The sequence below is a fragment of the Tasmannia lanceolata genome, unplaced genomic scaffold (genome assembly GCF_043159265.1).
Source record: "Tasmannia lanceolata isolate RefF3 unplaced genomic scaffold, GAP_Taslan_0.1 ptg000012l, whole genome shotgun sequence".
NCBI lineage: Eukaryota > Viridiplantae > Streptophyta > Magnoliopsida > Canellales > Winteraceae > Tasmannia > Tasmannia lanceolata.
Window position 1 is genome coordinate 2,824,336 of NW_027518689.1, and position 14,188 is coordinate 2,838,523.

A 14,188-nucleotide genomic window follows, 5' to 3' on the forward strand; every position below is an offset into this window, starting at 1 on the left:
AAAGAAATATTCCGAACAAAACAACCTGATACTCCCAATGCAATGCAATCCTAAATGCAGAATTTTTGTGATTTTTATTATTTTTTCATGCAACATGCTTTTCTATCCTAATAATGCAAGATGGGATGATAGAAGTGTGGGTGAAGGCTACAGATAATTGAAAAGATGATGATAGGAGACCTAATCTAGAGACCATAGCCTGGTAATCTAGGATAGAATTTTTCTGAAAATCTAGTCCTAATCTAGACACCATTGTCAGGTAATCTAGAATATGATTTTTTCTGAAAACTGGTAGACCTAATCTAGACACCATAGCCAAGTAATCTAGAATATGATTTCTTCTGAAAATCTGGTAGTCCTAATCTAGACACCATAGTCAGGTAATCTAGAATATGATTTTTTCTGGAAACTGGTAGACCTAATCTAGACACCATAGCCAGGTAATCTAGAATATGATTTTTTTTTTGGAAATCTGGTAATTGGAAGACCAAATCTAGACACCATAGCCTGGTAATCTAGAATAGAATTTTTCTGGAAGCTGGTAGACCTAATCTAGACACCATAGCCTGGTAATTTAGAATAGAATTTTTCTGGAGGCTGGTAGACCTAATCTAAACACCATAGCCTGGTAATTTAGAATAGAATTTTTCTGGAAGCTGGAAGACCTAATCTAAACACCATAGCCTGGTAATTTAGAATAGGATTTTTCTGGAAGCGACCAAGAAGGCCTCACATAATGTGAGACAATCTTGACCATGATTTTCTGAGCTCGATGTATGAATAGTATTTGAACGAAATGAGTATGGATTGTAAACTTTGAAAGCTCTGGGTAGCTGGAATGGTTTATGAATGAATGATGGATTATGAACAATAGAATAATGGATTTTTGAACTTTGGAAAAAAAAATGTGATTGTCATGGAGATGAAAATCGAGATGGATTGAGATTAGGATGGATTGAAACTGATGGAAGAAAGATTAGGATGTAGAGATATTGATCGGGCTTGATGGAATTGAGACTGGGTGTTTGGAAAACCTGGAAGTTGGAAAACTTTTTCTATAAAGGGCTTTACCACAGGGGACCTGGATGTTTCATTTCTTTAACAAGAAAGGACATTCAAGAACTGGTGAACTCACGACAATATTTTTTTAACAAATGTAGGCCCTTGAAGATATTTGAGGAAAAATTTTCTATCACCATTGCATCGAGATTCTTCCAAACCTAAGGTGTCATTCCATGGCATGGTACTTTATTTTCTGAAGTTCTCATTTCTGATTTCTCTTTTTTAAAACTGGCTTTGCTTAAACTGGCTTCTCTCATTTGGCTCTTGAAGTCTTCAGGATCAATCTGGCTCTGATGCATTTGCAAGTAAAAGTGATACCTTATCTCTTCATCGAAACAGTTGCAACCTTATGACACGAGGACGACAATCGACTTGCATTAAAGTGAAGAATTGGCAAAAGACACTATTTGAGAAACTGAGAGATTCTGAAAAAGAATAGACTTGAATGGACTGATCGGAATAAATGACAGTGATGCTTCTGACTATTTTAATATTTTTGGTTGGTAAGTCTGGCCTTTCATACATTTCAACCTTTCCTTTAAAACAGTATTACTTCATGGATGTTATTACCGCTCCTTGGATTGCTTGATTTTCATGCCCCTAGTTCCAAGAATTACATGTAGTCTTGCCTGACTTTCTTGAAATTCTGAGTTATTTTCAATTGATGGATCACTCTGTGAAAATGTCGAATGTAGTCTTCGTGGATAACCCTTACCATGACCAAGTTGGCCTTTTTGGGTTTTCAACTTGGCGGACCGTCTACCCTAGCTTTTGCCTGAACTACCCTTTTCGGGTTTTCATTTCAGCGGGCTTGTACCTTGATTTTTGCCTAAGCCGTCCTTTTGGATTTTCAACTTAGCAGGTGAATGACCTTAACTTTTGCCTAGACCACCCTTGCGGATTTCCAGCCTAGCAGGTCTTCAAACTCCGTTTTTTTTTTTTTTTTTTTATTTGCCTGGAACCTTTGCATTGTACGCCGGAAGGACTTTATGGGTAGGATAAGGTTCATTGAAGAAAAAGCTTGAGGTTTATGCAAATTTCGACCAAACCTGTGTATACAGGTTGCCTACGTATCCCAGCATAGGAATCAGGTCGAGCGTAGTTCAGGGCAGATGTCCCTAGTGTGATGGGTTTGAAAAAAAAAAAATTTATTCAGGCTCAAAGGGGTTTGAAAAGGGATTTGATTTTTTCCTTTTTAGGGTTTTAACTTTCTGGGATTTACTCGGCCAAAGAAGGTCTTCCGGTGTTCAATGATAGAATTTTTTTTTCTGGAGTTTGACGGTATTTCCAGGTAAGGGTCTTGTTGAAGGCTTTATCTGGTTCTTGACTCCTTCTGTTTGAATTCGAACATCGATTCTTCATCTCTAAAGGTATCTAGATTTTATCTGGGAAGTGGACCAACTACTCTTTGTATTGATAATTGTATTGTGATATTTGAACTTGAACTCTTTTGCAATGAATTTTGTGTCCGCACACTAGTTCTGATAGATTTGACCATTGGAAGCATAAGAGGTGGCCTTAACTGATGCCCCTTGTGTACGTGTCTTCATTCTTCGATTTCATATCTTTGTAAGACCAAGTGAGGCTTTTCCCGTATTCTTGTAGTAGGTTTATTGATTTCTTGCATTCCTTAGAGAGTAATGTGTTCCCAATTCATATTTCCTAGTTTAAAGTTTAAGCTCAAATGTTTATAATTTCAATTTATTTTTTGAAAGGCAGGATTTAACGTCCCTCCACTTGTTTAAGCATTTGCTGTAATTCAAGTGGAGTTTTGTCGACCCTTTTATCCTCTTCCGAGGAGGGATTTTTTATTATTATTTAAGTCAGAAGCATACACTCGAATATACTGAGAAAGAAATTTTATTGAATGTGAAGAAATTACATTTGCTGATTCTTCCTGAACAGGCTTAGGATTCACAATTCCGGACTCAAAATAAATGCAGGAAATAATGACTCGCCCGGACTAGGCACTTATTGTAACTGAATATAAGAACTGGACTTGGCATCAAGACTGGACTAAACATGAACTGATAAAGACATAAACTTTAATTGGAAAGACTTTCTTCAGTTGCAACTGTCTGGATCTGAGATTCAGCGAAACTTCCTTTGTCTTGGATAACTGCAATAAGTGGGACTTCAACTTCTGGTGCATCATCCACAACAAGAATAGTATCTGAACAAACTTCTTATTTTTCAACAAAATAAACTTCCGACTGCAATTCTGGTAGGGCTGCCTTTCTGCGCTTCTTCTCCTCCTCTTCTACTCCTACCCAGTTAAGGATATGTGGGTGATGTTGGGAATCAAATGTATGAATTAAGGTGGAATGATCAAACTCAGGATTGTCCAAAAATATGGATTGACATTGGCTGGAGATGGAACAGCATGGTTTGGCAGGGGATTGTTGACTACATTTGGCTTTGGTGGAAAGACAAGTAGGTCATTATCAATAAGCTTTTGGATTACAAACTTTAGGCTTAAACATCGATCAATAATATGGCCTGGACCTTGATGATAGTCGCAGTGATCCTGCGCTCTCCATGTCTTTGGAAGAGGGCTGGGAGGTGGCTTAATGGGTGGTAAGGTAATGTGTCCAGAGGCCAAACATTGTTTGAGCACAAATGATGGTGGAACTGGGATAGGAGTAAACTCTGTTCTTGGCCTTTCCTGAGGCATGGCACCCTGTTGACTGTAATCAAACACTACAGCCTTCTGGGGCTGAGTGGTTCTAGAAACATTACTGATTTGGGCTAGTGTTTGTCTCTTAACTTCTTTTGAACCTGAGCTATTCTTGTTATAAATTCCCAATGCCATAGCATCTTCAATTTGCGTGCCGGCTATAATAAAATGTTCAATATCTGGATAGAACTGCAGTGACATATGCTGTAACATGTGAGATGAGAGGTTCTTCAAAACTATCTGTACTTGTTCTCTCTCAGACGGGCGATCCATCATCTGTGCAGCCTTCTTCCTCCACCTCTTTACAAAGGTCATGAATGACTCATTGGAATCCTGCTTTGTAGTTTCTAAGTCACGACGGGTAATCTCTGTTCTATCCTCATAACCAAACTGCTTAATGAACTGCTCCCCAATATCTTTCCATCTTTTATATCGGGTCTTGTCTAGACTTAGAAACCATTTTCTTGCGATTCCCGTCAAGGAGATTGGAAATAGCTGAGCCATTTGCTCAGGAGTTAGGCCTTGAGGTTGACACATTATGATAAACATCTGAAGGTGAGAAGTGGGGCAACCTACACCATTGTATTTGTCAAAGTCCGGCATTTGGAAATTAGCCGGAAGATGGACTTCTAGAAATAGAGTAAGATTATCAGGGTTAAAGCTGTCAGGTTCACAAATCTTGATATTGTCGACCTTCTTGGACAATTGTTCAAAATTTTCAGCCAGAGACTTGTCCCCTTGAGTGGTAACTGGATTACAATTCTCCTCTGCATACTGCTCTGAATCTGGAACTTCAATTTGAAGAGGAGTAATTTTAGGCTGTGGTTGAATCTCAGATGCAACTGAGCATTCAGATTCTTTTCCTTTTGAAGGTGAGGAAGAGGATGGACCAAACTTTTCTACAAATTGGGCTTTCAGAAACTGATTGTCCTCTTTGAGTTCTTTCATCTGCTGAATGATATTGGCTAATACCGCATCAAGGTTAGTGGGTTGCAGATTCTCAGTAGGTTCTGTCATGGCTACTGGAGATGGAGATGACTTTCTGACCAGACGAGAGTCTACTCGAATCCAAGATGCTTGAAGGTGATCAATGGTTGACACAAGAACTCCTAACAAAGAAATGATTAAAAGTTTAGATACACTGGTGTTCATGGTTGAAAACATGCATTGGCTAGAATGACTCATTTTGCAAACATATTTGAGACTAAAGGATCTTTCATTCAAAAGATATTCCTTTTTGAAAGAATGTAATCAATGAATTAGTAAGGAATGACCTTCAAAAGGGGATGCCCCTAGTTTGAATGGAACGACATTTTAGGGGTTTTAAAGATGAACTCAAGGAGGATGCCCCTAGTCTAAAGGAAGCTGAAATCCTAGGCTATGGTTAGGAGATGAGACCTCGAAAGGGAACCTTAAGCAATAGGACATTACCCCACGATCCACAGAAAAGGAATAGAGGGTGATGATTTTGCAAAATTGTTGATCAAGAAGAGATGATTGGTAGGAATTGATGGGATTTCCTAGATCTAAGAACAATGAGATTATTATCCCAACCTCAAAGGCATTTTATGTTTGTGCTTTATTTGGAGGGCGCAATTCCTAACCCCTAATCTAGTGGAACCATTATGGTCGTCGGTTCATGACTTTGTTTGTGTTCCTAAGACATTGGACGTAGCCTCAAGAGATCGGCTACATATTCTAAAGATGGGAAAGGATTTCCTAGTCCAGGCTCACATGCGTGAAGTACACATGTCTGATCTACATGAATGTGTGGGGTAATCTAGGGGTAAGGCCAAGAGCTCCCTTAGCGCAAATCCGTGTTCAATATACTCTACCGGTGTCCAGAGTAGCAGTACGTGAACCAACAGATCCGTTTACGCACCATAAAGGTACTAGGCTAAGAGTGGAATGCTTCTCTAACACAGAGGCACCAGGTCATGACCTCCCAGTCAACCATGCTAAATAACATTCCGGATTCCTAAAATAGGATGTGTGTGAATGTGATATGGAAGGGTGTAAATGCAAGTAATGTAAGTGTGTGCAATTTGGGGATTCGAATCTAATGCCCTCGGATTCGAATCTAATGCCCTCAAGTCCTTTAATTAATCTTCTAAAGGTTTTGGGTGATTACATTTATGAACATCCATTATTGTTTTCACTTTTTCCTTTTTGTTCATTAATGAAGCAACATCAAGGTTCTTTTCTTTTCACATACAAGTAAGCACACAACATCTTCTAGTTCTTTTTTCTTTCTTTCTTTTTTTTTAATCTTTTTTGAATTTTTGAGTTTTTAAAGTTTTTTTGGAATTTTTTGACTATTTGGATTTTTGATTTTTTTGTTTTTTGTTCCACATTTATCCTCTTTAATTACGACTTAAATGACTAAAGCTTTTAAAAGTTATAAAGTTAGGTAATTTATCCCCAGCAGAGTCGCCAATCTGTGAATCCCATCCCGGAGGTCGGTGGCCCACAAGGGTGTGTGTTTTTATGATGATGATAGCGCCTTTGTCCATTGGATTTGAATATGGTTGCTTTTTTCATAAATTTAGGATAAAAATCCTAACTTCACGAAAGAAGCAACTGACCAGAGTCGCCACCTAGATTAGGGATCTAGGACCCATGATTAACTCTATTAATTTGGTCTACGTTTTGAGTTCTGGGTAAGTTACCTGGTTACGAGATCAGAAGGTGTATCGCACGAAGTGTACAGCACCGACCTTGCCTAACTTTTAAAAGCTTTAATTATTTAATTTTAACTAAGGGGGGATTGTGAATTTTATTAACCTAAATGCATTCTAACTGATTAGCCGTTCACAGTTTAGACTCATGCGGGCCAGGAGTGATGATCCTAAATGCCTAACTAGAATGCTTAGATGCCTATATGAGTGATTTGACATTTTATGAGATTGCTGAGATTTAGTTTGAGTTGAATTAAATTGATTGATTTGAGGTGAAATGACCTATGCTATATGAACCTAGATTTAATGCAATGAACCTAAGTTGCATTTTTAGTATGTTTGTGAACTTTGGATTCTAAGAATTCTATTTTGAGGACCTAGAGTGTGATCTCTAAGTTTAGAGCCTAGAACTTTATATTTAGGAGATTGGAATGTTCTAATTCAAGTGATTACGAGTTCTTAGATTCTTTAAGATTTTTGAATTCTTTTGAGTTCCAAATTTAACAAACAACCTTAATCATGCAAAGAAAGCAAATAGCATGCAAAGCAAGAGAAAGCAAAGCAAAACACCTAGCATGTGATTTCTAAGCATACGATAAGAACAATTATGCAATTAATCATGCAATGAAGCAAAAAGAAACATTTAACATGCAAAAAGGTTTAAAGGCAATGAGAGGGTGAACAACAGAATGGAAGAGATGAAGACGGGTGTGGAGGATGGAGAAAGGTACAGAAAGGTGCGACTGAACTTAGGAGTGCCAAGTTGCCTACGTACCCCGTGGTGGGGATCAAGCCACACGTAGCTCCATAGGAAGATTTGAGCTTGGGATTTGAGATGAGATCTTGGATTGAAGACTCAGGTTTGGATTTTGGAATTGGGCCTTCGGATTTGGATTTGAATTTAAGCTTTGAAAGAATCATCAAGAAATTGGATTGTGAGGATTCAAGAGGCGAATCTATGAGATAGGCCAAGTGAGATCGGTTTTGAAACCATTGGGTATTTGGCTAGTGGGTTTTGACTTTGGTTTGAACTGGACAAATTGGTTCCGAAAATGGTTGTGATTTGGTTATGAGGAGTATGACTTGGTTAGGAAGTTGGGGACACAACTCGGTTACTCAGTTGAGTCATTGGGTTGCGACTTGATTGGGTTGGAGAATATAAAAAGATGACTCGGTTTGAATTAATTGGGTTCGGTTGGATCCATACACACTGCTGGGTTTTGAGAACATTCATGTACATGTGTTCCTGGGCATAAGATATAGCATGGTTCATGTGTTATGGGTATGATGGGGTATGGGGAGCAACTATACGGAATGAGTCATGAGCATGGTTGATGAGGGCCAGTGAAAGTTGGTGGAAGATTGCCATGGAGAGGGGGTTGGCTACATGGTCAGAACCTGGTTGGGCCTTGGTTCAGCCATGAGACCATGATTTTGTTGGGTTGGTTGGTTGGGTCGAGTTCAAGTTGAACTGGGTCAAGTCGGATTGGGTCCAAATGGGTCGGGTTAGATCCAAATGGTCAGGTTGGGGTTGAGTTGGGTCTGGGTAGGACCGGATTGGAATGGGTTGGAAGGGCTGGTCCGGGTTGGGTTGGGTTGAACCGGGTGGGAATGGGTTGCACTGGGTTGGGTCGGGGCTGACCCGGGTTGGCTCGGGTTGGTTTTGGTTGGTCGGGCTGAACTCGGGTTAACAGGTTGACTCGGCTTAGACCGGGTTGGACTCGGTTACGAATTCGGGTTACAAATCGAGTTGCGGTTCGGGTTCAGGTTCAGGTTCAAGGTGACTCAGTTAAGTGATTCAATTAGGTGACTTTGTTATGGCGACTCGCTTGAGTCGAATGGGAGAGGAAACTGTTGGGTCGGTTTAGGGTGAATGGTCGAGTGATGTGGAATATAATGGGTTAGGGTATGTGGATAAGCATGTTGGGTCTGTTGGAATGTATGTGATGATGTATGGTGTATGGGATGGGGATAAGGCGTCAAGTCAAATGGGTCATGGGGTGCAACTTGATGAGTATTGTGTGGCCATGGGTTCTGAGCATAGGATTGGATACATCGGCGTGGGTATGAGCATTGGGATGGATAAGTAGTGTAGTTTCGGGTATGGGTCTATGCCGAGATCGGTGTCGGGCTAGGTACGGGATGGACCAATTAGATTGAGCCGGACTGGGTTTACTTGGATGGGCTGGGTTGAACCGATTTCGGAAAGGTTGGGTCTGGGGTGTTGGGTACGGCATGGGTCAAGGCTGGATGAGCCAAGAATTCGGGCGAAGACCATGGGTTTGGGTTAAGGCCAGATAGGCCGCGGGTTTTCGGTTCGGGTTCGGAATTTGGATACAGCTTAGGGGCAAATGAGTCAGGCCTAAGTTAGGGGCAAACCCGAGACTAGCCAGGGTCTAACTAGGGGCTAACCAGGGGCAAGTAGGGTGTGAACCAGGGTGCAACCGGGGGCTAAGCAGGATGCAACTAGGGTGCGAACCAGCAGGGAACAAGGGTGCAACCAGGGCCTAAGCAGGATGCAACCAGGGTGTGAACCAGCAAGGAACCAGGGTGCAATCAGGGGCAAAGTAGGGTGCAACCAGCAGTGAACCAGGATGAACCAAGGGCTAAGCAGGGTGCAACCCAAGTTGGGTTGGGGTGCAGGGTGAGGGGGGCAGCAGAGTGCAACCCGAGTTGGGTTGGGTCCGAGATGGACCAGGTTGCGGGGCTGATGTGAGGTCAAGTTAGGGGCTGTGGGTTCGAGTTAGGGATCCGGGCTGATTCGGGTCGGGTTGTATGATGATTCGAGTTGGGGTTGAACCGGGTTGGATTAGGGCTAACGGAGCAGCAGGGTTTGGGTTTGAGGACGGGTTCGGGCTTAATTGCGACTTGATTAAACCAATGGTAAGGGCTCATACTAGAGGGTTCAAAGGATCTGATCCCTTAGGATAGGCCAAAAAAAAAATCAAAATAAAGAGATAGTAAGAAATGATTAAACTAAAACATATGTAAACATTTTCTTACCTCTTTCGGACGTCGATTCCCACGCTCTTGAATCCCTTTTATTGAAACCCCTATGATGGAGACTTGAATTGCGATGATGAATACCTTTTTGGTCTGAAACTCAAATCATGTCCTTTGATTTGAAGATATTGAAGGTGGAGGAACGGATATAGAAACCCAGCCAAGGGTTTTGGGAAAGAGGGGGTTCGACCAAGGTTGGTGGGCCAAAGTGAAAGGGGAGTGGGGATGATGGTCGGCTAGCTATGGAGAGGGAGAGGGTGGATTTGGACGAATTTTTGGGATGGGAGAATGGCCAAGAGAGTCCTTTTTTTTTCTCTTCCTTTGGATGGAGCGATGAAGGGGTATTTATAGGAGAATGGGTGAGCAAGGTTACTAAGTTAGGAGGAGAGGAAAATCAAGGGTTGTGATTGAAATGATCAATTTTTGGAAATAAAGGCAATGGTGGAATGATAAAAAGAATAGAATGTTCTTTTTTATTTTGGGCAACTTCCTTTGATAACCATACATACATCCAAATTGGGCGTGAGCATTGAAAAATTAGAAAGGATTTGTGAGGCTAGGATTACTTATAAAAATTGGGAAACAACTTCAAGGTTTATGATGATGCCACTTGTCCCCACAAAATCTTTCGACTTAGAAACAATTAGAGAGCAAAAGGAAACGTCCCATATGGAGAGATATGATGAACTTCTAGTAATAATTTCTCCCAATAGGATGAGGACAAGTGTCATTTTCAATTTTGGGCAATGCTTTGAATTAATGAGCTTTCAACACATGTCTCTTCCAATTTGCAACATATTTTCACAAAATCTCCAAAATCCTCCCAATTTCTAAAAAAATATGGATGATGTCAGCAAGGGCATGTTTTCCCATGCATGGGAAAACGTGTATAAAGGAGAGAAAATGGGAATAGAAAATGTAGAAAATGAGAATTTTCGGGAGATTTTGGTGTCTGTTTTCAATGATTTTTTCGCCTTTGGAATCCTTGATTTTTCCTCTTTCGTTGAAGCCCAATATTGCCATATAAATATTGATTTCAAATTTTTGATGAATGAGAGCCGTCGATCTTCCTCTGCAGATTGTTTTTCCAAAGATTGAGCAAATCGGCGATCCAAATGAACCAACCGATTCGATCAATTTTGGATCAACGGCTAAAACTATTAAACCATGACATCAACACCAATTAAGACTTTAAAATATTTTTTTATCGATGATTTAATGGAATAATTTCGACGGTTCTCTTTCATCATGCCTTGATCCGTGATTTTTCACTGGGTTTTTGCTCAATAAAGTGACACAATGTTTAATCTGAATTTGAGATTAACCTTGATCGATCTTATTTTGACTAAATGATCACAAATTCTTAGTAAGGAAAGACACCTAGGTCAAGATCTGCCCTTGATCTAACAATTTACGGAAATCGGGTCTCGGAATGGAATCAGGTCCCGGGCTGTGAAGTGATCGTAGCTTATTTTGTCCCGATTGAAGATCCGTAAAGTCAGATCGAAACATAATGACCTAAAACATATATATCCATGATGGATGGACTCTTTTATGGATTTAATACTCTAAAGTCACCAATCAGGGTATTTTTTCAATTTTTCGGATCTAATCATCTTACCAGGTACATCTCTTTATCATTTTGGTTTTCAGAAAATTTGAGAATGCATATTTTACCAGTGAAATTCCACGGATCAATATATTAGGTTATTGTTGGTTAAAGTGTAGCAAAATGAGGGTGTCTACATAAGGATGTTTGACAGATACATGTTCAATTCTGTGATAATATACATAACTAAGAGCATAAATGACAATTGTATTAATTCCTTGAATTCGTCAATGCTTTCCCCAAACAAACTCTGCACTAGGAGACCCTCTCTTAATCGTAGCATTCCTTCTACTTCAATTCGGTCCCAAAAACGTCTTCGTTTTGAAGTGGACTTGCAAAAAGGCTACGAAAGTGAATTTGATGGAAGATATGTAAGTGAAGAGATCGGAGGTGCTCCAGCAAAACCTGTCATAAGGTATTGTAGTTCTTTGGCAATGCTTGAATACTTCCATATTTCAATTTATAATTCATATGGATCCAACTTGATTATATATTGCCGAACTATGTAGGTCTGAAATTGACTTAAATGAAACATTGGCAAGTGATTTGTTTGGCAACCATGTTAGTGGAGGTATCGATGACTTCCAAAATGTGGGAGATCTTGAAGTGGACTTCAGTAATGTTTTTAAAGACGGTTTCTATGTGAAGGGTTTAGATTTAGAAGAAGAAAGAAATGATGATGATAATGATGATGGTAGTGATGATGATGATGATGAGGAGGAGGAGGATGATGATGATGACGATTATGGAAATATCGGTGTTAGTCCATGCGCTCAGCCTTTCAGTGCAGATTCTCCTATCAGAGGGGGTTCTCCTATCAGAGAGGGATCTCAACCGGTTCTGACTGGCAGTAGTCGGCCAATGAAAGAAGATGGGATGTTTGTTGGGGCCCATGATGTAGATACTAATAATCTTCAGTTTGAGCAGTTAACGGTTGGGGCAATATTTTCTAATATGCAACACTTCAAAAAGGTTGTCAAAGAGTACGCTATTCGCCAGAAGTTTATGTTCGTGAGGTCAAAGTCAACACCGAAGAAGTATGCCGTTCGATGCAAGGTAGAGGGTTGCAAATGGCGTATAACGGGTACTAATCATATAACCTGTGTGTTTGTGAAGTTGTTTGTCCCCGACCATACGTGTAGAACTAAATTAAGGGGCAATGATCACCCTCTTGTCACAGCAGCTTCGGTTGCTCAGACATGTTTACGCTTATTTGCTTGCCCAGATGATGTGAGGACGAGGATCATACGAGAATATATCAAGATGCATTGGGGTATAATTATAAGCTATTGGAAAGCGTACAACGCGATGAACATCATACTTGAGATTAAGTGTGGGAATGTGGAGGACTCTTATCGAATATTGCCTGCACTTTTAGTTCAGATGAAGAGAAGAAATCCCGGCAGCTATATGCGTGTTTTCAGAGCCAGAGATTTACGAACTAGGGGAGATGATAGATTTGTTCGCTTATTTTGGACATTTGGTCCCAACATACAGTCTTTTCATCGAACACTCAGGCCTATAATTTTGGTTGATGGGACACATCTGCGAGGGAAGTATCTAGGAATCTTATTGATTGCAATCGGGGTCGATGGTAACAACGGTTTATATCCATTAGCATTTGGGGTTGTTGAGACGGAGAACGAAGATAGTTGGAGGTGGTTTTTTATGTTGCTGAGGCAGTACGTATTGGCAGCGGAGATGAACATATTCACCATATGCTCCAATCGACAGAAGGGGTTGTTGCAGGCAGTGCCTAATATATTTTCCAATTCTCATCATAGTTATTGCATGCGTCACCTCGGCGCCAATTTGCGATCCGAGTTCAAAGATGTTCTACTTGAGAGATTGTTTTGGAAAGCCGCACGGACTTTGAGAGAGAGTGTGTTGAGAGAAACAATGGACAAGATTAAGGTGAGGAATGAACGTGCACACAAGTGGATAAGTGACATTGCGAACGAACACTGGGCTAGTTTTTATTTTAACGGGGATAGGTATGATGTATTGACTACAAATAGATCGGAGTGTTTCAATGCTGTCCTGAAGGATGCGAGAAGATTGCCGATTGCATCATTGGTAGAGCACACTAGACATCAGACTACAGACTTCATTCAAAAGCGTCAGAAATTGGGTCATAGTTGGCAAACAAAGTTGACTCATTACGCAGAAGAACGTATAACATTAGCGAGGGAAGAGAGCCGCCAGTATACAGTTTATCGAGTTGGGGTTCATGAATATGAAGTACGGTCGCTTGAACATACAGATGGCGTAAACTTGGAACTTCGCACGTGCAGTTGTCGTGCATTCCAAACATTTGGACTCCCGTGTGGACATGCCATGGCAGCCATTGGCATCACAGATTTTGATGCATACGATTACTACGAGAAATGGTTTCATGTAGAGATATATCGGGATACGTACGCTGAAGTTTTGCACCCGACACTAGACAGGACCCAATGGGAATTAAATCCCGAATCCTTGATGACAATATTACCGTCGATTGCAAAGCGACCACCGGGAAGGCCGCGTACGAGAAGAACTGCTCGCGAATTGAAAGGTGGATTACATTACAAATGCACCCGATGTCGACAACTTGGCCACAATAGAAGAAGTTGCAAAGAACCACCCGTGGTAAGACAACAAGTTAACCAAACTGCTATTGGGCCTTCTGCACCCATACTCAGTAGGTCGGGCGTACCTTGCCAATCTCCCTTCTTTGTGTAAGGGTGTAATTGAATTTTTTGAATGTTCTCAGATATTGTGATGACTTCTTTTTTGTTATTTTGTAAAGAATGGTTGTAATTGGAACATCAATACATAAACAATTTTTTTGGATATAGATATGCTATTTGTTCTCTATTTAGTTGTCGCTCTCCTACATCTAGACCATGAAAAGGGACTTATCAACAGTCAGAATTGGATTACCAGCACAAACAATAGGATTATCAACCAATTCCCAAGGTTGATAAAGCTACTTGATGTTGGAATTCAGGTTATCAACTCCCTCCAAATAGGTCATCAACCAATCGGAAGTGAGGTTATCAACATACAAAATGGGATCATCAACCCATTCCCTTGGTTGATAAAGGTACTTGAATGTTGGAATTCAGGTCATCGACTCCCGCAAAATAGGTCATCAACCAATGGAAGTGAGGTTAT

The 14,188-nt window shown here is 40.5% G+C and overlaps 1 protein-coding gene across 1 annotated transcript; it reads left to right on the forward strand.

Moving 5' to 3' along the window:
- The first annotated feature begins 11,172 nt into the window (after positions 1–11,172).
- LOC143888236 (uncharacterized) lies at positions 11,173–13,793 on the forward strand. Its single transcript, XM_077392596.1, has 4 exons — positions 11,173–11,444; positions 11,539–11,650; positions 11,750–13,660; positions 13,785–13,793. The coding sequence occupies exons 1-4, from the start codon at positions 11,173–11,175 to the stop codon at positions 13,791–13,793; spliced, it is 2,304 nt and encodes a 767-aa protein (XP_077248711.1).
- Positions 13,794–14,188: the final 395 nt, after the last annotated feature.

Coding starts and splice junctions, on each gene's coding strand:
- LOC143888236 (XM_077392596.1), top strand. CDS start 11,173: ATGTTTGACAGATACATGTTCAATTCTGTGATAATATACATAACTAAG. Junction 11,445..11,538: donor CCAGCAAAACCTGTCATAAG/GTATTGTAGTTC, acceptor CGAACTATGTAG/GTCTGAAATTGACTTAAATG. Junction 11,651..11,749: donor TTGAAGTGGACTTCAGTAAT/GTTTTTAAAGAC, acceptor GATGATGAGGAG/GAGGAGGATGATGATGATGA.